Here is a 21,385-nt window from a genome sequence, read left to right on the forward strand (position 1 = left end):
AGGGCTGAGAGGACAAAAAACACCCAGGGAGGTGGGGAGAGGACGTGTGTGGCAGGGAAGCCGGGACTCAAAGGGACGCTGAATCTATAGGATGCAAAAGCAACTGGTCCATGGCAGTCGGTTTGGAACCAAAGTGAGAGTTGTCAAACCCACCTTGCTGTTGTAAAGATGAGGTTAAATGGCGTTTCCTCTTTTGGTTTGGTGTTGACTCAGCAGAGTCTGAGTAATTTTGACTTTGTGATTGCTACTTCAAATGTGCACTTGATGAAATGAGGTGGTGTGTGTGTTCGTGGGGGAATTACACCCTGTCCATTCAGATGGCAGTGTTGTGTTTCACTGCACTCTCTCTCATTTGGATACACACATGATCCTTCCCACAGTTTGTGCCTATGACATCTGGCAGGGACCTGGACAAACTGTCAGCATAAAAAATAGACAATGGTGCCTAATCTATGCCATTAAAATCATGAAGTACTCACCCAGTGTGGTCAAGATACTCTGTTCTTCCTAAGTTGGGGGTGAGGAGTTATGGAGGGGAGGGCAGGAATGGTAAACCAGGCAGGACCCTTCTGTTCTAGTGGTTTCCATTCTGTTAGTGGAGAACAAATGGAATCAATTCTATTAAAGAGAAACGCTTCTACCTTCCACCTCTGTGTACTGCTTGGGACCTAGCATCTGAAAATTCCCCTGTGAACAACAGAAAGGCCCAAGCAAGGAGGAGGTTAGTGGCAGGAGGGCCATGCGTGGAACACCATGCTAGGGAGAGGCAGTAGCCCTGCTGGGGGCCACTGTGCACAGGGAAAGGAAGGGACAGAGGAGCGAGGTGGGACCTTCCTCTCACTGTGTCCAGCACGTCGCGAGCACAACCCTACTGTTTACTTTTCAGTTTGACCCATCTAAGAAAATATGTGCTTTGGATAACAAAGGAGCACACGGTTCCCCAAAGATGAGGCCATGACTGGCTTGGAGAATTTTGTCACCAACTCAGTTTGTCCTGCAGCACGGGAGTGCTGTTTGTTTCACTGATTGACAACCAAATGGAGCCTTTTCCCACTCTCAGTGACTGAGAAGTCAGGTGACCCAGGTGAGCTGCATACCCCAGGCTGCAGCCCTTTTCTTGAAGCAGGGGAGGAAGCGGAATGAGCGACAGAGGGAGCATCTCCAGGTCCACAGGAGGAAAGCGAAGGGTCCAGGCTCCCGGGTTAGAGAAGCCAGGCTCAGCCTCACCTCCTGGAGCTGAGCGCAACACTGAGATGAAGCCCATGCCAAAGGTTGCGATGAGGATTTAAAGAACAAATGCGTGTGGGTGGTGAAGCAGGATGTTCATGATAGGAAGCCTCCAGTCTCTTCTAACGGTGGTAATAATAGTTTCCATTATTGCATATTATAACCCCTAAAACCCTGTTATTAAAGAAAAAAGGCTTCTGAAATGACTGATATCACGGTGCTAAGTAGAATATAAAGTTCACAGAATGATTTCAATTATGCATACAGCTATTCTCGCTTGCGTTTCTGGGTAAGATGGTATTGCTAGGGCAAACATTTCATTTGCCTCCCACCCGCAAAGTTCCTTAGGAGATATTTTCAGGAAAACCTCAGAATGAGGGACATCTGGGTTTTGTGCCCGAAGCTAGGCTGGTATCATTGAGATGCCAGAAATGCCGTGTCCTTGGGCTGTGGTGTGCAGCAGGGCTGTGTTGGAGCCCATGTGTGTGTTAGACTCTAGGAAAGCACAGCAATAGAAACACAGGGAGACCATGGAAAGACGACTTTATGGAAGCAAATGCATAGGATATGTTAGATAATGTGATCAAAAAGATACATTAAACATTAAAGCATTACCTGTGGCATACCGGGAAGACAAATGTGTATTCATCCACAAAGAATTCAAATTCCAAAAGGCAAATATCATACAGGCCACCTTGAAAAAACCCAGTGCTATTGGCTAGAATACACAATTGCAATTTGTTACTCAAATATCTAGAATGTTCTTCTTGAAATGAAGACTAGAAATATGACTATTTGGAAAAAGACAACTCAAAGGAGAGGTAATATGACAGAAGTTTAAATTTTAAACAACTCCTCCATCAAATCTGTGATGACATTTACAAATCTTTTAAGAAATTTTTATTAGTTGTTGATGGACCTTTATTTTATTTACTTATTTATATGAGGTGCTGAGAATCAAACCCAGTGCCTCACACACGCTAGGCAAGTGCTCTACCCCTGAGCCACAACTCAGCCCCACATATTTAAAAATCTTGAGGAAATGGATGCCTTTCTAGGAAAATTCAAATCATGTTGAAAATAAAAACAAATCCAAGATTTCTGACTGACCATCAGGTGGATGATGTTGCCATTCACTGAGAATCTCTTGAGCTTGGAGGTCTGGGCTGGGAGGAACCTAAGGAATATCCCCATGGAAGCGTCCAACCAACAGCTGGCTACACAAGGCTGAATCTCTGGTAGACCATCTGAACAGAGGTGGCCATCGGCACATAGCTTGACATGGGATTTGCAGGGGATTGGCTGATGTTGACCAGGGGAAGGTGTAGCAGGGCAGAAGATAACCTCGGCAGGAACCTCAAACAGCATCAGCATCTACAAAGTGGCAAAGAATGATCCGGAGAGCAGGTTGAGATGCCCTGGGAAGAGAGGTGGGCAGAGAGCAAAGCAGGGAATGTTCAGGAAGGAACCAAGGGGTGGAAATTGTTCCAGAAGGAGAAGGTGTGAGTGGTGCCCCATGCTAATTTGAGATTAAAATAAGGATGGAAAAGTTCCTTTTGGTTTGCTTAACCAAAGGAACTTCAGTGTTGGTGACCTTGGCAAGAGCAATTTCAATAAGTTTCCTCCAAACTTTTAGCTGAGAGATACTCTCCAGGTTGCCTTTAAGTTTCATATAGCACAGGCTGAAATACAGAAAACTTCTCAATTTATTCTTCAAAGCTGTTACAAAATGAATCCCAATTCGGGCAGAACAGTGTGCCTGATCCCACTTATTCATATGACCATGGATCCCTAATGACAGCAATGACAACGGGGACTTCAGAGACTCAGTATTGCTTAGGAATGTGACTGATTTAGTTTTCACTCCAGTGATCTTGAGGAAATACCAACAAATGAATTCATTCTATGCTAAGCACATTCTACAAACATCTGGGAGTTCATGTTTAATTGTGAAATGTTGGAAGAGTCATTTAAAAATACAGTATAAACTGGTCGCAGGAGAAAATTCCCCAAATCATGATTTTCTAAAATTCTAGCAAGTCCGAATAAAACACTTATTGAAGCTTGGTAAATAATATCCACCTCCAAGGACCAGCAGCCCACTTGGTGGTGAAATGTTGGTGTCTTTCCCATTTAGAGGGAAATAAGCAAGAGCTAATGGGATAGACTTGTCTATCAGAAGGAGAGGCTGACCATCCTACAGGCAGATGTTGTGAAAGTCAAGACTGAGGGAAGGGAGAGAGACAAGGCAGGGGCCCAGGTCAGGGAGTGGCTACATAACAACAGACTAAGATCGTCCATACGCCAAGCACTGCCCTGGGGTCATTAATAGTTTCAGTTGATGTTGACAGTCCTCCATAAGATGGATTTTTAATGGAAGGCCACAGAAACCAGCAGTGGAGCCAGAATTGAGACCCAGGTCTTACTTGATTCTAAAGCTGATTCTCTTAATGACTGAACAACACCTGGGCACAACCTACCCTCGCACACACTGCCTGCTAGTAAAACTCTTAGAAAACATGATGCAGTAATAATCATATGCATGATGAAAACAAGAAACAGTGAAATGCATAAAAAATGGAAGTGAAAACCAGAAAACTTCACACCAGTGTCATGAACGCTTCACACTTTTCAGGGGGATCACAAAGAAAAGATGGGGTGTTGATACTGTAAAATCAACTATTTTTTCTCCAGCTGTAGGTTCAATGCAACTAAAATATTTTTCCAAATTTCCCTAAAAATTAGGGGGATTGTATATAGGCAGTCACACATCACCGAACAGTGGGTCGCATTCTGAAAAATGCATCGCTAGGCAATTTGGTGGTTAAGTGAATGTTGCAGAGCGTGCTCACACAAACCCGTGGTACAGCCCTACACACCTAGGCTGTGTGGGTGTATACACTGTTGTAAGTGTGACCTGTTGTGGAGTGAACATTGTATGTGGTGTGTGATCGTGAGAGAGAGAGAGAGTGTGTGTGTGTATGTGTGTGTGTGTGTGTGTGTGTGTGTGTGTGTGTGTGTAATAGATCCTGGAGTCAGGATGGCCTTTCTGTATGTAATGCGATAAGGTAGCATGATGACCAAGTGTTAAAAGTCTTAATATATTGTAACATATTTTTTACAAGTCAAAAGACTAATTCCCAATAGAAGAGAGTGCGGAAAGCATTAAGACATTCAAAAAGGGAAATTAAAATGATCCGCAAATATAAGGAAAAAAATTCATCGACCTCAGTGGCAAATGAAGAAGCCTAGCTGAAATGACAGTATGCACTGCTGGGGGAAGTGTGGATTCATGTGCTCGCCTGAGAAGCCATTTCACAGTATGTGTGCGAGGCCTTAACTATCAATCATCATTTTTGGTCCAGTAATTCTAATTCTTGGCATTTCCCAATTGAAATAATTAAAGTTATGCACAAAAGATAATTATTGCTCTGATTTTTATAATAGTGAGAAATTAGGATCACAATGAATGCCCAACATTAGGAAGTCATTTAAATAAATTATAGAATTTGTTATGGAAAAATATGCAGGGATTTTAAACAATGCTATAAAAGAACATTTAATAACCATAGGGAAGTTTATGATATACAGTATTGTTGAATGGATACAAAGTAGATTATATAACAACATGAATACTATATCTGGATAATTTTAAGTGTGTGTGTTTAAATCTGGGAGGATATAAGTAAAAATGTTCATCCTGGTCACTTCTTCAACCGTGGGTTCGTGGGCGATTTTATTTTTACTATGTATTTAAAACTGTTCATGGTTTCTTTTAAAAAGTATAGTTTTGATAGCAACAGATGTTCACAAAACATATATGCAAATAGATTTTAAAAATATTCCTTCCCATGTTTATTGTCATTTAATAGGCATGTAGGCAATTATTATTTTATTCTTTGTATCTTTTTCTTTGATCAAGCATTAATTTGAAAGCCATGAAATTTGAACAAGAAACTCTAAAAATGAAGGGAGGAAGAAGGAGAAAGAATAAAGGAATTGACTCTGAAAAATGCTTTACAGTAGTGAAAGTGTGATGTATATCACTCATTGACTCACTCATTTTATGACTCCCACTTCGTGGGTACCAGGCACTGGGCTGTCTTCAACAAGGGGACTGCAGTAGTGGAACGGAATGAGTTCTGCCCCCATGGACCTTACCATGTAGCAAGGGAGGCTGATATTTTTTTTCAAAATGTTTGGATAACCCAAAATAATTGCGGATTGTGGAAGTGCATTTTTCATAAGAACAGAGTTTATGAGGACAAGATCATAGAAGGTTTATGTAGGTATGAATGCAAGTATTTAAGAGAATGATGAAGAAAACTGATATTGAGAAGAATCAATAGGTGAAAAGGCATTTTTGGGAAAGAGAAGGAGAAGGAAAATAAAATAAAGGTAGTTTATTATCTTCATAAGAAATTGCAATATGCTTGTCTGTTCAATATTTTGATATTTGAGAGTGAGCAAAGGGTTTGTCCTTGAGGCAGAAATGACAGGATGATTATAATAATCCTGAAATTTTGAAATGCTCTTTTAATGGGAAAACATAAAATTACTATGAATTCTAAATTCATGTGTGATTTACCTGATGTCAACAGACCCTTAAATGATTGCATCAATCCTTAGACGGTGTCAGTCTTTTTAGTACCTGTGGACGGCTTCCTCGCTTGCTCTGGGGCCTGGACACATACTAAAGAGAGGATTTTTGTCTTTCAGCACTAAATGAACCCACCATAGACTATGGCTTCCAGAGACTGCAGAAAGTCATCCCCAGGCATCCTGGAGATCCAGAGAGATTAGCTAAGGTAAAAACGCTTTTGGAAATTGACATATGAAAACCTTTCTGTGGAGTTTCAGCAAGTTTAGTCAAATCTGGCTATGTAAGTTCCATTAAAATTAATTAAGCCTTGAAATTAGCAAGCTTCAGATAGTAGATGAACATGAAATTCCTACTAATACAAAATATATTGTTTAATCGCTGAGGATATATGAAATATGAAAATTTGGGCCTATAAAACAGGTATGCTACAAGAATACTCATTTTATAAAACATTGCCAACTTTATGAAATTAAATATTTGCATAATTGCTTAAAACTTTAAGCTTCCACTGGTTCGTATTGAAATATGATTTTATTTGCCTGTAATTGCAGATGCTTATCCATTCACAATCAAGTATTTATTGATGGCCAACTGTGGGCATAAAAACTTAAGGAAGACAAAAGTGTCTCCCTGCAAAACTTATATGAAGTGCATCACTTTTAAATGAACTTACTTATGAAAACTACAGTTTAAACCTGGCCCACGATGTTAGCTTTCTGCATTTAAAAATACACCAATTTATTGGTTGTCATTCAACTAATGAGAAACTATTAAATCTTTACATTTACATTTGTCCTTTAAACACACATGTTAAAAAATGCCATGTTCTCTATTCTGTACTGTGAATAAAATTCAAGCACTGGTTGCTTCTATATCACACCTTTATTTTCCACCTGGAAAAATCCCCAGCCCCACCATTAAATTAGATGATATCTGGAAAGTAGGTTAATAGCAATTTAAAAGGCTGTAAAGAACAGGAGGTGGAGAAGACAAAATGAGAGGAGAGGGATTCATGATTACTAATTCTCTCTGGTTAAACTGAACAGGGGGGAATATTATTGAAAGAATTCATCTTTATTAGGGTAGAATTTTGCAGAAGGCACTGCCAAGATAATTTCAGTACTTTGGACAACTCCTTGGCAAGCAGCTACACTCAGGTCCATCAATCATCTTAAGAATATTTGGTTAATTAGAGTACCAGATTGTTTTCAAACACTGGTCTGTAAGAAGTTTCTAATAGAATTCCCATGACATTAATTTTAACCAACTCCACACTCAGTGTGTGGTTGATGGTGCTTTGTTGGGGTAGCACATCCTTTATGGAGCCATTTTATAGTGATGAATTTCCTGCAGGTTTATATTCATATCTATGATTATATTTGACCTCTTGGCTAATTATTTCCATTTTGGGGGGGATATGTGGGTTTTTTTATTTTTATTTGCAATTTTTTTTGTTTGCCATTTTGGGCTTTACTTTTGATTATACCCCACTGTATTAGTTAGCTTTTCAGCACTATGACGAAAATACTTTATAAACCACTTAAAGGAAGAAAGATGTATTTTGGCTCATTGTTACCTGGTTCCATTGCTTTGGGCTGGAAGTGAGGTAGAACGTAATGGCAGAAGGGTATGGTGGAGGAAAGAAGGGGTGGACAAAATATTCCCTTCCATGGCATGCTTCAATGACCTGCTTCCTTCAACCAGACCCCAACATCTAAAGTTTTTACCACCTTCCACTAATATCATCAAATTATTAATTCTTTAATGGGTTGATTAATGTACTGATGAAGTCAAAGTCATCATTTTCAAATCACTTCCCTAAAACCCACCTTTGAACGTGGCTGTATTTAGGGACCAAGGCTTCAACACATGAATCTTTGGGGGACAATTTATATACAAACCATAACACCAGCCTTTCTTTCTTTTCCAGGAAATGCTGTTGAAAAGAGCTGCAGATCTAGTGGAGGCCCTCTATGGGACTCCCCACAATAACCAGGTTAGGAGCTTACATCTTTCCCTCTACTGAGCTTGACTCTCTGTTACATTAAATGCTCACCCTGAGCTGCCATTTTGCAGGACATCATTCTGAAGCGAGCTGCAGACATTGCTGAAGCTCTCTACAGTGTCCCCAGGAATCCCAGCCAGATTCCGGCTCTCTCCAGCTCCCCAGCTCATGGTGGCATGATGGGAATCAATTCTTACGGCAGCCAGCTCGGAGTCAGCATCTCAGAGTCCACACAAGGAAATAACCAAGGTACTCGCTTGCTCAGAGTCAGAACGCAAGTGTGTCTTCCATGTTTAAAGGTTGGTTCTGCTGGAGTGGAAGGAGTAAGAGCTTGAGTCATGAATCATTCTTCCGTGTATCCCTGGATAAGCAGTACTAAAATAGATTGGATTGTTTCAAAAATTTAGGTATGTTGTTAGATTCTGAGCTTTTGGGGCACCAGGTAGAATCCCTTTGCCTGGAAATATTTAAGAATAAGATTGTCTGCTCCAACTTTAGAATGATTTAGGCATACAGAAATGAAGTTTACAGATATTGATCGAATAAAATTTACACTTCTATTATGATAATCAGATGGAATAATGAAAAGAGGCTGATTATCACCATTATCATTTGTTATGCCCAACTCTCATTTTGTTTTGGTAACCAAGAGTGAACAACTTTGTTTTATTGGGTAACTTCTGCAGTATTTTACCTTAAATAGCAACCAATTTATAGTCAACTGTACTTTTATATACAAAGTATATCATGTAATGATTTTCTCAAAGAGTTTGATTGTTAAAAGGCTAGTCTTTATCATAAATTATTTTTAAGACTAATTGTCCCTAATGACATCTGAAACTGAAGACAGTTTTCTTTCTAATTTTATTCATCCATTGAAAGAAAATGTCTCATTCTTTTGACCAGAGTGAATGTGTATGAAAGAGGAGGTAGAAGATAGTAGTCCTTTTTACTTTCTTTCTTTTTTTTTTTAGACAGGGGACCCATGGACCATGTATCAGTTTTTTATTCTTTAATTTGATGAAAAATTTGGGTTGTTTTGTATATAGTTTGAGATGGTTATCCCAAGTGTTTCATTTCAGAATAGGCTAAGTGACATCTCTGTGCTGGGGTTTCAGAAGAATGGAGAAGGCTCAGCACCCCTTCCCTCTTCCCACTCACAGACTGGATGAGCCATATGCGGTTGCTGATGTGTCAGAGTCTGGTGGCAAACAACAGCCCATTTGGATGAATGCATCAATACTTCTTGAATAAAAATGGTCCCCAGTCCCACAAAGGGCATGGCAACAACCTGGAGCTAACATTTCTGAAACCACGTGCTGCCGAAAGCAAATGGCCCCAGAAGTGTTATTAGGGTGCCTTCCTCCCACCCCAAAAAGATGCTATGGTGTATTAAATTTGAGAGACAGTAGGTTATCAAAGTGACCAGAGTATTTATTCTCTAGGCCTGCTGTATGTGAATCCTCATGAAATGGCCACAGCATGTAGCATCTGAGAATGCTCCTCTCAGGTATACCAATTCATGTCTCCTAGGACTGCAGTGTCTTAGGAAATACTAATGTCTTATGACCTCCCACAGCTCCTTGACGGGGCTGGAGATGCCGTCTGAGGTTTGAAAGAAGGGGGAGGGGTATCAGGGCCATGGCCTTGTGTAGGATGAGGAAGAGACGAAGGGATAAGAGGATGGACTTGGTCATCAGGTACCAAAACCCAGTTAGGAGAGAGGAAGAAGTTCTAGTATAGAACAATTGTGTGACTAGAGTTAACAACAATTTATTGTGTATTTCAAAATAGCTGGAAGAGAGGATTTTGAATGCTTCTAACATAAATAAATGTAAATATTTGAGGTGGTAGATATGCCGGTTACCCTGATTTGATCATTGTACTTTATATACATATGTTCCCTATGATATGTACAATTATTATTTGTGAATTCAAAAAGAAGGGCTGGAATTACACTTCCACTTTCCCCTGCTGCCCAGGAGCAGCGTGATGGCATCCTCTGACCTGTGCTCGCCACACTGGGGGCAACTGTGTGGGCTGCGATTTACTGGCTTTTCCTTTGTTGTCAAGGATACATCCGCAACACAAGCAGCATCTCCCCAAGGGGATACTCCTCCAGCTCCACACCTCAGCAGTCGAACTACAGTACCTCCAGTAACAGTATGAATGGCTACAGCAATGTCCCCATGGCTAACCTGGGCGTCCCAGGATCTCCAGGATTTCTGAACGGCTCACCCACAGGCTCCCCGTATGGAAGTAAGTCCCTCGTCAGCCCTCCTGCTCTTCAGGCCTCTCTGGCTCGGGGTTTGACTGTGCAGCCTTTTGGGGGAATAGCCCAACTTCCTGGTGAAATGTCCTGCTTGCCTTTAGTTTCCCTTAGCTGGACGAGGACCCACTGGGTTACTCCAGGTCTTTGGGGGAAAGAAAGAGACAGAAACAATTACAGAGAGCGTATGTGCGACTTGCGTCAATAGGAATGAGGAATGAAGATTCCATTTCAGTTAACCATATATGCCTTCTTCGTTAGTCACTTTGAGATGCAATATTTCATCTCATCTTCAGCAGAACTTTCTAGGTTGATGTTATCTCCACATGATAGTAAGGAAATCAGGGTGCCCAGCAGTAAACCTACTTACTCAATATCACACAGCTAGGACAGAGCAGGGCACAAATGGGGCCTAGAATTGATGGCTTCAGGTTATTTTGCCCCATCCTGCTGTTTCTCATTTATGAGGTGGCTCTCCACAAGGCACCTCCAGAGAGGTGGAAGTTGACTGTGTGAAACAGCATGGCGTATTGAGACAGAACCGCTTCATCTTAATCTATGGTCTGGCAGCAAAGTCGACCCTCTGGGAAGTTGTGAAAACCCATTTGGTTGCTTTGGGAGCTAAGTTGGGAACTTGCTCAATGGTCCCAGGAGCCTGAGAGGGTGTTTTTCAAACCTACTTAGGGAATACATTAGGCCAGGGACTCGCGGACGTGGAGAGTCTGAGTGATTGAAGTGCTGCATGTTGTCATGGGCTCAGCAACTCGCCCTCTTTTCACCCAGAACGGTTCCCTTGTGCCAGGAACAAGGACGTGTCAAGGACAGAACCCAGCCATGTCCGCCACGGCTCAGAAAGCGGCACTCCTCAGAGGCTGCCCCTCCAGCCTTTGGGCCTCAGTTCCCAGGGGACAGACACTCCTGAGTTATTTCTGGTTTGTCTGTTCAGTTCACACATGCAACACTGTACGCAGGGTAAGAGGACAGAGCACCCAGCAGCAGAGGGTGGCAGAGGTCATTTCTTGAAGCACAGCTAAGATTTTGTTATTGCAAAGACATGGGTTGCAGGTTGTATCTTGTTGGATGGCCCAGGTTTATTAGATTATCTAAGCAATCAGAGTATGGACCGATGGGTTTCCTTACTTATTTGGACCTTACCTTATTCCCAAAATGTTTTGGAGACTCATAATAATAAAATGGATAAAAGTAGAAACTAACACGAAACCAAGATAGGGCTAGAATGCAGCTCAGTGGCTCAGCGCCAGCCTGGTATACACCAGCCTGGGCTCCGTCCTCAGTGCCCCAAAAAAGAAAAAAAAAAAAAAAAATTAAAAGAAAAAGAAACTGAAATAAAAGAAAACATAAGTTGAGCAAAATTAGATACATCTGAGGGCCAGCACCAATGGCCTATAGTCTATGCAAGGGAGCCATTAATTTGGTTCCAAATTTACAAAATACTAACATGCAGAGAGGAATGCTATTTATAGAAGATTTTGTGTCCACACGTTAATTTTTAAGGGGCTCAGAAGGAATGGGCAGTTCTGCTGACCAGACGGTGCTCCCCAGGTGAGGTGCCCTGTGTGTCGAAGGACCTCGTCCTTAACAACCTCCAAGTGACGGGCTGGCAAGAGAGCCACCATGCAAATGTCACCTCATAAGGAGACAGTCTCCTTCCACCTATGACTCAAAGAGCGTGTTCACGTCTGGAGTCCTGTCAGGTCCCCGCACCACCTCATGGTGTGGACATAGCACTCACTGTCACAACCATGCTGCCTCAGAGGAAGTGAGGAGCCAAGAAGTGGACTCATCCCTGATAACTAGTGAAGACGAGGTCAGAACACCTGCCACCAGGCTCAGACACCACGTGTAGTCTGCTCAATAATAGAACGATATTTTACATAGGTATAATGTGTTATCAAGTTGAACCACACAAAATTCCCTCTGTTTGACTGGTTTTGATCTAAAAATGGGAATTTCATATGGTTCGATCATTCATGTGTGTATTTGGTTGAATCACACAAATTAGTTGTTTTTGTGGATAAAAATGATCAGCCTAACAACACAGGGTGTAGTGTGGTGGTGGGCAGGTGGTGGACAGGAGACAGGAGGAACAGGGACAGGGAGAGAGAACAGATGAACAAAAATGCCCAGCAGGGGTGGGGGTCACTGCATAATGTTCCTGACTATAATTCATCCGGGAATTATAATTGCACCCCACCAAGTGACTTCATGGTCAGTCAAGCCCACTGCTAAAGAAGAATATTAACACCGCAAATCTTTCAATCACCTGTTAAAAAACAGAACACACAGAAGAGGGAAAAGAGAAAGAGAAGCTGCCTTGCCCAGCTGGGAGCAGGAACGACCACAGAGGGTCACCTCCCAGCACCTAGGGTACCAAACACCTTCGTGTTTGGAGAAAGGGTCTCAAGGAGTTGCCGACTGGGAAGAGGATTCCAAACAGTGCACTCATTACAATCAAATTCCAAATTCCCCTGCTGCAAAAATACCAAATGCCCACTGGAGTCCATTACAATAGCACCTGCCTTGTGTTTCCAACCAGCGAGGTCTTCTCTGGGAAAGGGGGAGAAAACACCCAAGGGAAAACATTTCATCAGTTCAGTTGCTTGTGTCTGAAAACACACTCCTATGATTTTCATTTAATTTTTTTAAAGGAGCCTGATGTGGCCGGACCATGCTATGGGGCAGTCACTTGCCAGAGACTTTTAAAAAGAAATGGCATCAGGTCTCTTAGTCAAGTTCAACTTGCATTACAGCCGGCACAGAGCATCGGACTCAACACTTGCCTCTTTCCTGCATTTGCTTTCACACTACTTCAGAAATGGCCAAACAGATGTTTTTTCAATTTTACATACAAACTTCACTTCCTGGCGGTAGCAGTGTGTGCCAAGTTCCAGCTAAGTGGAAGTTTTTATGGCTGAATTCGAAACCCCTGACAATAGGGGGTTATAATGAAATGCTGACAGACCCCTTAGCGCCAGCAAGCGCAGTGGCTTGTTGCAAAGGAGACCTGTGCCCGGTGGGCTCCAGCTGAGGCTGAGCAAGCCGATGCATCCTTGGGAGAAGAAAAGTACTTTTTCCTGAACTCCCCACGTTCACATGGATTTCTGGGCCAGACCTGCTTGCCTTTAGTTTGGCCTCTATTCAGAGAGAGAGAGAGGTCCAGAGAAATTCTCTATTGGAAGTATGTGTGATCAGCTTTCCTAAAATGGTAGACTCTGGTGTCCCCCAAGATTGGTTACTTAGCAAGCCTGTAACACCCAGGGGGCCACTTCTTTCAAAGCAGAAGAGCCACCAAGCCAATCAGAAGTGCAGGACAGAATCTACACAGGCAGGAGTCCGGCTTGTCCTCAGAGATTCCTACCTCACTTAAAGTCCTACACCATGCTCTTGGCTTCAATTTTTTTTATATTATCAGAAATAAATATTAAGGCATTTTCTGTTCTAAAATATTAAATATGGAACATGTGCAGATGGTTTTTAAAAGAAAGCCTACTTTGACCACAAAAAAGATCTCTTTTAATATTTTGATGTGTTTCCATCATGTTTCTTTAGAAAAGAAAAAATTCCTATTATAACAGTAACATTCTCATTATAGACATTTCGAAAAACTCCTAAAGATAAAGAGAAGAAAAGCACTGTGACCCTCTATTTCTACGTGGGGACAACCATGGTTAACTTTTAGAGTCTGGCCTTTGCAGTCAGGGACAGTCACATTTTGAAAATTGCAGTGTTTGCTCTGATGCATGACCAGTGGCATTCTGCCATCAGATTACTGGAAGGGGGGTGGAGAAAGGTGGCCAGATCACAGAGTCACACATAGGAGGCCTACCCTTCATAAAACTCACCAATAGTGCAGACCTCGGTCCTGAGAATGGAGAACAGATACTAGGAGCGATGTTTGCTCTAAAAAGTTACTTAGGATCACCAATGTTCTTCTTGGGAATTTGAGGTTTTACTAGTTCATTTCTTTTTCTTTTCTTTTTCTTCTTTCTTTTGTATCAAAAGAGGTTAACAGTTTTGTTTATGGGCAGTAAAATCTTAAATCAAAGAAAATTACCATCACTCAGGAAAGCTATTGCTAATGCCTCTTGCTAAGGACTGTCTTACTTATCTGTGAAATAGACATTTAACATTTTAAAGTTTCAGTAGCGTTACCTATTTTGTCTACATCAGAAATAACATATGTTCATTGTAGAAAATCGTGAAAATATGGTAAATAAGTAAAAGGAATAATAATAAGAATATTCACAATCTTGTCAGCGGGAAACACCATTATTAAACCTGGATGTACATTATATCCCTCTAGACTTTTGCAATACTTTCTAAAAAATAAAAGCGAGTTTGCTGTCTCTATGTTCTTATAATCTGATTTTTAAAATTTTTATTATAATCTATTAAATATTCTTCACCAACATTCGTTTTAAAGTTTGCATTCTCAAGTATGGACTTAAAATAATTTACCCTACTGTGGGTCATTTAAGTTATTTTCCAATTTTTCATTATTATAAAAACGCCCTTGGATCTATTTTTTTGGCACATTTGTGATTATCTCCTTGGGATTCATTTCTAGAGATTAAATTAGTGGGTCAAAGGATATGTGCACATTTGAAAATACTTTGCTAAGTATTGCCAAAGTCCCTGCAGAGAGGTTTCTCCCCTCAGAAAAGAGAAAGTATATGTTTCCCTGCCCTGTTAATTTTTTCTTAATCTTTATCAATTTAATAAGTGGAAAATGACATCTTGTTACTGTTTTAATAAGCGTTTTATTACTGATCTGTTTTAGTGCTTCCATACAGGTCTCCTGGTCTTTGTCATTTCTCCTTCTTGTGTTCTTTGCCTGTTTCTATGGGGGTGTTTTTCTAAGTAATTTATAAAAATGTATTAGCCGTCAAGGACATGAATATTTTTCTTGTCTTTTGCTCTGTGTATGTGAGTTACAGATGTTTTTCATTATGTGGCAAATCTAGCTTGTGAACTTTGGAGTTGAAAAGATTATGCAAATTCTATGGCTGTCCTAATTTTTCTACTAGCATTTTTGTGATTTTTTTTTCACAAACACCTCTGATCGCCTTAGATTCACTTTGGTGTTAAGCATGAGGAGGTACTCTAAAATTAGTCTCCCAGTGGCCAGTAAATTTCCATGCTTTTATTTCCCAGCTATATTCTATGAAGTGTCACCTGTATGAAGTTATCAATTCTAATCTATACCCACGCCTGTTTCTGGACCCTGTTTTGCCCCAAGGATTGGTCTACCTATTTCTTTGTTAGTATAAAACTGACTCAATAAATGTAGATTGATCACAACTTTTTATACCTAAGATCAGTGTTCTCCTGATAACTTAACAAAAATTTATTTTAGTAAAACTTTCTGATTCTTACAATGTTGTTATTGAAACATATCAACATAGAAATTGTGTTTACTGAAATACACAAATTAAATTTCCTCTTAGGATTTCTGTTGTATTGAATTTTAAATTAATTTGGATGTTCTTTGGCATTTTTACAAAAGTCTTATAAGAAGTATTGACTAGTTCCTGTGCTTATTCAACTCTGCAACAGTTATTCTGTGTTGTTTAGAAAAGCTTGAGGGGTCTCCTCTTCCACTGAGAGCCAATCATATTTGAGCCAACCAATTTAAGATCAGTTATTGGGAAAAAGGTATTTATAAAAATGAGACCCTGTGCTGGGTGGAAGTGGGATCGAGTATATGTGAAAGCCCAGCTGGCATCCCAGAAACCTGCTCCATCTCTGCGGAAGAGGGAAGCTTCCACTATTGTGGATGCGGAAACCAAGGTGCCATTTTGGTGTATCAGACCTGCTGACTGCAGGCAGAATTGGGTCTCCTGAGCCTCGGCTTTTCTTTGGCCCCCTAATTCTGTGCCTTAAAAAAAGGGGAGAATTGTTTTTTGGTTTTTCTGTTTTATTGATGCTAAAACCAAGGCTAGAAAAAGCAATCTTGCTTGGAACTCTGAATAATACCTACCCCCAAATACTTAATCCAACATCTTCCTTTATGTATGTGCATTGTCAAGTATTAGGTGAGATTCTTCCAGAACTCTGTTTTCCCGTCCAGTTTCTTTCTGTTTATTTCTATTATTTGAAGAAAGATAGAGATGTATTTCCTTTTGCATAGTTCTAAAATAGGACTAAGGATAGGTGATTTTTAGAAAAAGCTCTTTTTTTTTTTCCATGTGTTTAGTTTTTCATTCTGCTGTAAAAGACATCATGCTAGAGGTTTCTCCTACAATTGTTTTAACTATGCAATTGAGTGAACAAAGTCCAAAGTATAATTTTATCCATAGAGAGAGGGAAAATGGTAGAGTCTAGCACAGCATGTCAAAACATTTGACCTTCAAGTCACCTTGTATTTTTTTTTAACCCTTGTGAACTCTGCCCCTTTTTTAGCAAGTGGAACATAGCAATGAAATGATCTTCCTCTATGGTGCAACTTGGTGGAGTAGCTGACATTAAGAGGTGGGGCACTTCACTGTGTAAATTGCCCTTCTTTTTCTTGGAAATTACGACACTTAGCTTTTGGCTTCCCTTAAGTCATTTTAATGTTAATATTGTTAATATTGGTGGTTTTTTTCCTAAACATTATGTCAGGGGAGGCTGGCTGGTAGCTTTATTTCCCAGGGGTACTAGAAGTCCAGAGAGAGAGAGGCAATCTTCTAAATGTTAATAAACCCTTACATTTAATGAGGAAGTGGCCCACTGAGATGAACCCAGAACATCAACCTCCGGGGCCCTGGGACTTGCCAGGGAGTTGCCAGCTCTCCAAGAGGACAACTTTTTGAGGTGAAGAAGGGGTTTCCAACGCTGGGTAGATCTGATGATTTTTTTAGTCATGGTGGCCTTAGTCCTCTCTTGCCGAGCTTCTGTTCCTAAAGGAAGAGTTGTCACAACGTGGCCTCCTGTGACACTTCTGTGTCAGTCGGCTTTTGTGTTGCTGTGACCCATATACCTGACAAGAACAACACAGAGGAGGAAAGGTTCATTTTGGCTTGTGGTTTCAGAGGTTCAGTCCATGGTTGGCCAACTGCGCTGCTCTTGGCCTGAGGTGTGGCAGAGCGTCAAGGCCCAAGGGTGTGGTGGGGAGAGCAGCTCAAGACATGGTGACCGGGAAGAGAGAGATGGAAAAAGTGTAAACCCAAAGGCAGGCCCCAGGGACCCACTTCCTCCAGCCACACCCTCCCACCTACGGTCACCTCCCAGTGAATCCAGATCAGTGGATTAATTCTCTGAGGAGGACACAGCTCTCATAAGCTCATAATTTCACCTCTGAAACTTCTTGCGTTGTTTCACACATGAGCTCCTGGGGGACACCTCCTATCTAAACCATGACACCTTCCTCACCTCTCAGGCGGAAAGCCCCTGCCTTCTGCGTCTCCATATCGTGGTGTGGGTTCCTCCGACAGGATCATGACCATTTCAGTTACTGTGTGTGGCTGTTCCTCCCACTGGCTACACAGGGAATGTCGTCACATTCAACTTGTTTTTTAATCCTTGGAATCTAGAACAAAGCCTGGAAGTGAGTAATTTCTCAACTGAAGCTTGCAGAATGTGTGTAGGAGGAGCTCCGTGTCTAGACGAGTCCTCTTTCTAAAGAGGCTTGTGCATTTGCTTTTCAGTCATGTCCTCGAGTCCCACCGTGGGATCCTCCAGCACGTCCTCCATCCTCCCGTTTTCCTCTTCAGTTTTTCCTGCTGTCAAACAGAAGAGTGCCTTTGCCCCCGTCATCAGGCCTCAAGGCTCCCCTTCACCCGCCTGCTCCAGTGGCAATGGAAATGGATTCAGAGGTGAGTGGAGGTACTGCTTTGGGCACGCGCACCACGCAGGTGCCACCCTGCCTGCAGTAAGAGGAACCCTCTACGTCATCCTCTAGCTCTGGCTCCTCACCTGCAGAGAGGTGCTTTGGTGTTTGCATCATGAGTCCTGAACAGCCTGTGCAAATGGGCTTGTTCTCCATCTAAAAGCAAGTGTGGGTGGAGGGTCGGGGTGGAGAAGTCAGCAAACTGCAGGTCGCAGTAACTGTGCGAGAACCACACCTGCCACCCAAGGTGTCTGGAATCTCCGGCACTATGCTGTCCATGGGCCATTCCACTGTTTCACCCCACCAGATGCCACGTGGTGATTGCGTCCTCCCTCACTGGCTTGCCATCTGCAGTGCACATATCTTCCAGCAGCTCACGTGGAAGAATCCGTCAGGAGCAACCAGCAAGTCCTGAGAATGCTGGTTACGTGCTAGCCAAATTGATAGCAGGTGTCTGATCGAGGGTGGCGCAGGGGAGACAGAGTTAAAGACATACTGTTTCTAAGAACAAAAATTAATCTCACCTGTCAAACCCACTTTTGAGCAGTGTCCTAAAATATAATATGACGTGACGTAACACAAATGCGATGAGTACATGAGAGTCTAATCATCCCGTTGTGAGTAGGAGGCCGCTGATAGCGAGAGGCAAATTGGAAACTGCTGTGCGGGATGGATCGCCATTGTTTTTAGGCGGTTCCTATGTCCGACATGACAATATCCAGGACAGGCATGTCGGATAAGACCAGAGAGTGACATTCAGTTAACCCCTTGAGGGTCCGAGTCTTGAGTTGAGCAGAGCTCAGTGGGGAGCCTGGGATGGGTTGTGCCACACTGGAGACTGCAGCTCCTGGGCCTCCTTAACAGTGCACGGGCTCCCAATCATCTGGGGACACCAGCGAGGGCTCCTTCTGCATTTGTGGCTGAGAAGGGACTGGAGAGGTTTGCTACGTTAGTGAGGATGACGTGTCCTCTGACTCCAGGGTCTTGACAGAGAAAAACAAAACAAAAACTGAACCCAGCATTGGGAAGAGAGACTGAAAATTCCTGCCCTTCTCACTAGACCAAGCAGCTGGGACCCCATGCCACCCAACATGTGGGTAGTTGGAAACATTTAAATATTCTATGCAAATATTTTGTTTTATTTTGTTTTCACCCATGTGTCTAAACTTAGAGAAACAGCTTGGCCTGGAGCTTAGTGTCCCTAGCTGCCCCATCTCTTGTCAAAGCCTGTGGTCTCTGCCCTGTCTCCAGGGTTAGGCCAGACCTATTCCAGGACGGCTGCATCTCCAGGCGGAAATGAAAACTATTGCTGAGGGCCCCCCGCCCCCACACACTCAACCACTTCAGAGGTGTCGTTTCCCCTCTGAGTTCTCTGGCTTTACGTACAGACTCTAAACCGAGTGGGGAAAACCCAGAGTGGGCAGGACAGGAGAGACTCAGAGTGACAACAGGCTTTCCTCCACGTTGGCATGGGGGGAGACGGGAAGAACGTGGCCCTTTCCTATTCCTGGAAATTCAGCAAATAGGCTCAGCTTTACTTGAAGGGAAAAAGTGTCACATGACCCCTACCTGCAAGCCTCCCCCACCTCCTCTCACGTGTGCACTGAGTTCTGTGTGCAGAGTTGGCTGTCACCCATCTCCATCTGGTCTGTTCTACCCAGGGAGACTCACCTGCGGGGCCCCTGGGCCTGCAGGGAGCCAGGGTAGAGTTTTCATGGCCCACTGTCACCAGAGCCAGGTCTGAGTCGGCCTTGGGTGGACTTGGCAAGGTTCCCTGTGGAAGCAGCCACGGCAGGGTCCATGGCCACGCACACGTCCCGTCACTGAGGTCAGAGGCTTGTGCTGGGACAGTGGCTGAGCTCTGCGTTCTGGATTGCTCCTGCAGGGGAGATCACGTAGCTGGCCACACTTGGGCACAGGCTCTGGGCTTGGGCTCCATTTCTATGGAATCACTGTGAAGCCCCAGATCTCTTTGTCATCCTGTCATTTCCTCCCAATTTCCCTGGTGATTTGAACCTTAGAAAGAAAAAGGAGGAGGAAGAGAGGGAAAGGGGAAGGAGTACTTGCCAATTAAGGGTTGTAGCCTTAAAAAAAAAAAATGCAAAGAACTATGGAAACCTGCAGCCTGGAGAGATAACAGTGAATTCGAGGAGTACCTTCAAAGGTATTATTGATGGAAAGAGTATGTGACTGCCTCTTGCTCAGCCCATTTTAGACCAGGCGAATGGAGGCCCAGCGTCCAGCACCTCAGGTCCTGTCGATATGGAGAGGTAGGAGACCAAGATGACATTTAACGTACTGTCCACAGGCACGAAATGAACATATCCTGTAACTGCAGGGTCTCAAAAGCTGGGGTCTCCATCTTCTCAGAGACAGATGGGGGAGAGGAAATGTGGGCAGAGGTGTCTGTGAGGGGTTCTTCTCTAGCCAGTTGTGAGGTGACATCATCTTAATTGTCAACAGAGGTGCTCAGTCAACACTCCCTGTGACTTGGGCTGAGTAGGCGTGCTGAACTGAGTGCCCTGCACAAATTACCTCCTTAGAGTCAGGTGGTGATCATCATTGGACAAGCGGTGATCATCATTGGTCCAAGGTCACAGTGATCAGTGACTGGATCGCAGAGTTTCAGACTCCAGAGCCCATGCACTATCAGATCCCAGTCTACCCAGGGACAGTCATCATGAAATTCCCCTTTACCCTTCACCTTTCGCCCATATCTACTTGCCACTTGGACCAAAGGGAGATTATTGCTTTCTCATGAAATGCCCGAGGTAAAAAGGAAATGGACGTTCCGCACAGTGAACAGCATCTCTGCCCACCCATGAAAATGCTTGCTTTGTCTCCATCTCGAATCTTCTTTCTGTCATTTGGGTCTGGTTTCCACAAGTTGAAAAGTCAAGGTCTCCATCTAGCCCAGATCCAGAGTTGGATGTAGGACTAGGGAGAAGGGCATTGGGGCCCTTCCAAACACTCTTTGGTAACTCTCTAAGACCCAGAAAAGGGAAAGGGATGAGAAGTTTTAAGTAAAGCAGAAAAGATAAAGGTGAGGACGTGAGTTGGAATTCTACTGCCAGAGAGCGAGATGTACAGCACTCCTCGTACCCGCTTCTGCCTTATTTATCAGGCATTCGCAGCTGATGAGTATGGATTGTCAAGATGATATTATACACTGTGTGTCTGATTCATTTTCCAGTTCCCTCTAGGAAAAAAAAAAAAAAAAAAAAAAAACCTCCTACACTCTGGGATAATTACTTGAGTTGCTATATCCCCAAATCATCAGGGAGTGTCCAGAATTGAACTGCCTTTATTGAAAAGTTACATCGATTCAATATATAGTAATACAGGCAAAAATAATTAAGGCTTTGCTGGCTGTGTAAGACCTTAATCCAGATCTCACAAACATTCAATAAAGCCTGTATGGGCAGGGAAATAGATGGCTGACGATTTTGC

The 21,385-nt window shown here is 42.7% G+C and overlaps 1 protein-coding gene across 1 annotated transcript in view; it reads left to right on the plus strand.

The window, feature by feature from the left end:
- The window catches only part of EBF2 (EBF transcription factor 2), a 180,406-nt gene that overhangs the window by 154,982 nt on the left and 4,039 nt on the right, over positions 1–21,385 (plus strand). The window contains exons 11-15 of the mRNA XM_079139033.1: positions 5,947–6,035; positions 7,761–7,826; positions 7,907–8,084; positions 9,909–10,094; positions 17,754–17,921. Of these exons, the coding sequence (XP_078995159.1) occupies positions 5,947–6,035; positions 7,761–7,826; positions 7,907–8,084; positions 9,909–10,094; positions 17,754–17,921 (687 nt within the window). The remainder of the gene's footprint in view (positions 1–5,946; positions 6,036–7,760; positions 7,827–7,906; positions 8,085–9,908; positions 10,095–17,753; positions 17,922–21,385) is intronic.

This window comes from Sciurus vulgaris, assembly GCF_902686455.1.
Source record: "Sciurus vulgaris genome assembly, chromosome: 5".
NCBI classification, from domain to species: Eukaryota; Metazoa; Chordata; class Mammalia; order Rodentia; family Sciuridae; genus Sciurus; species Sciurus vulgaris.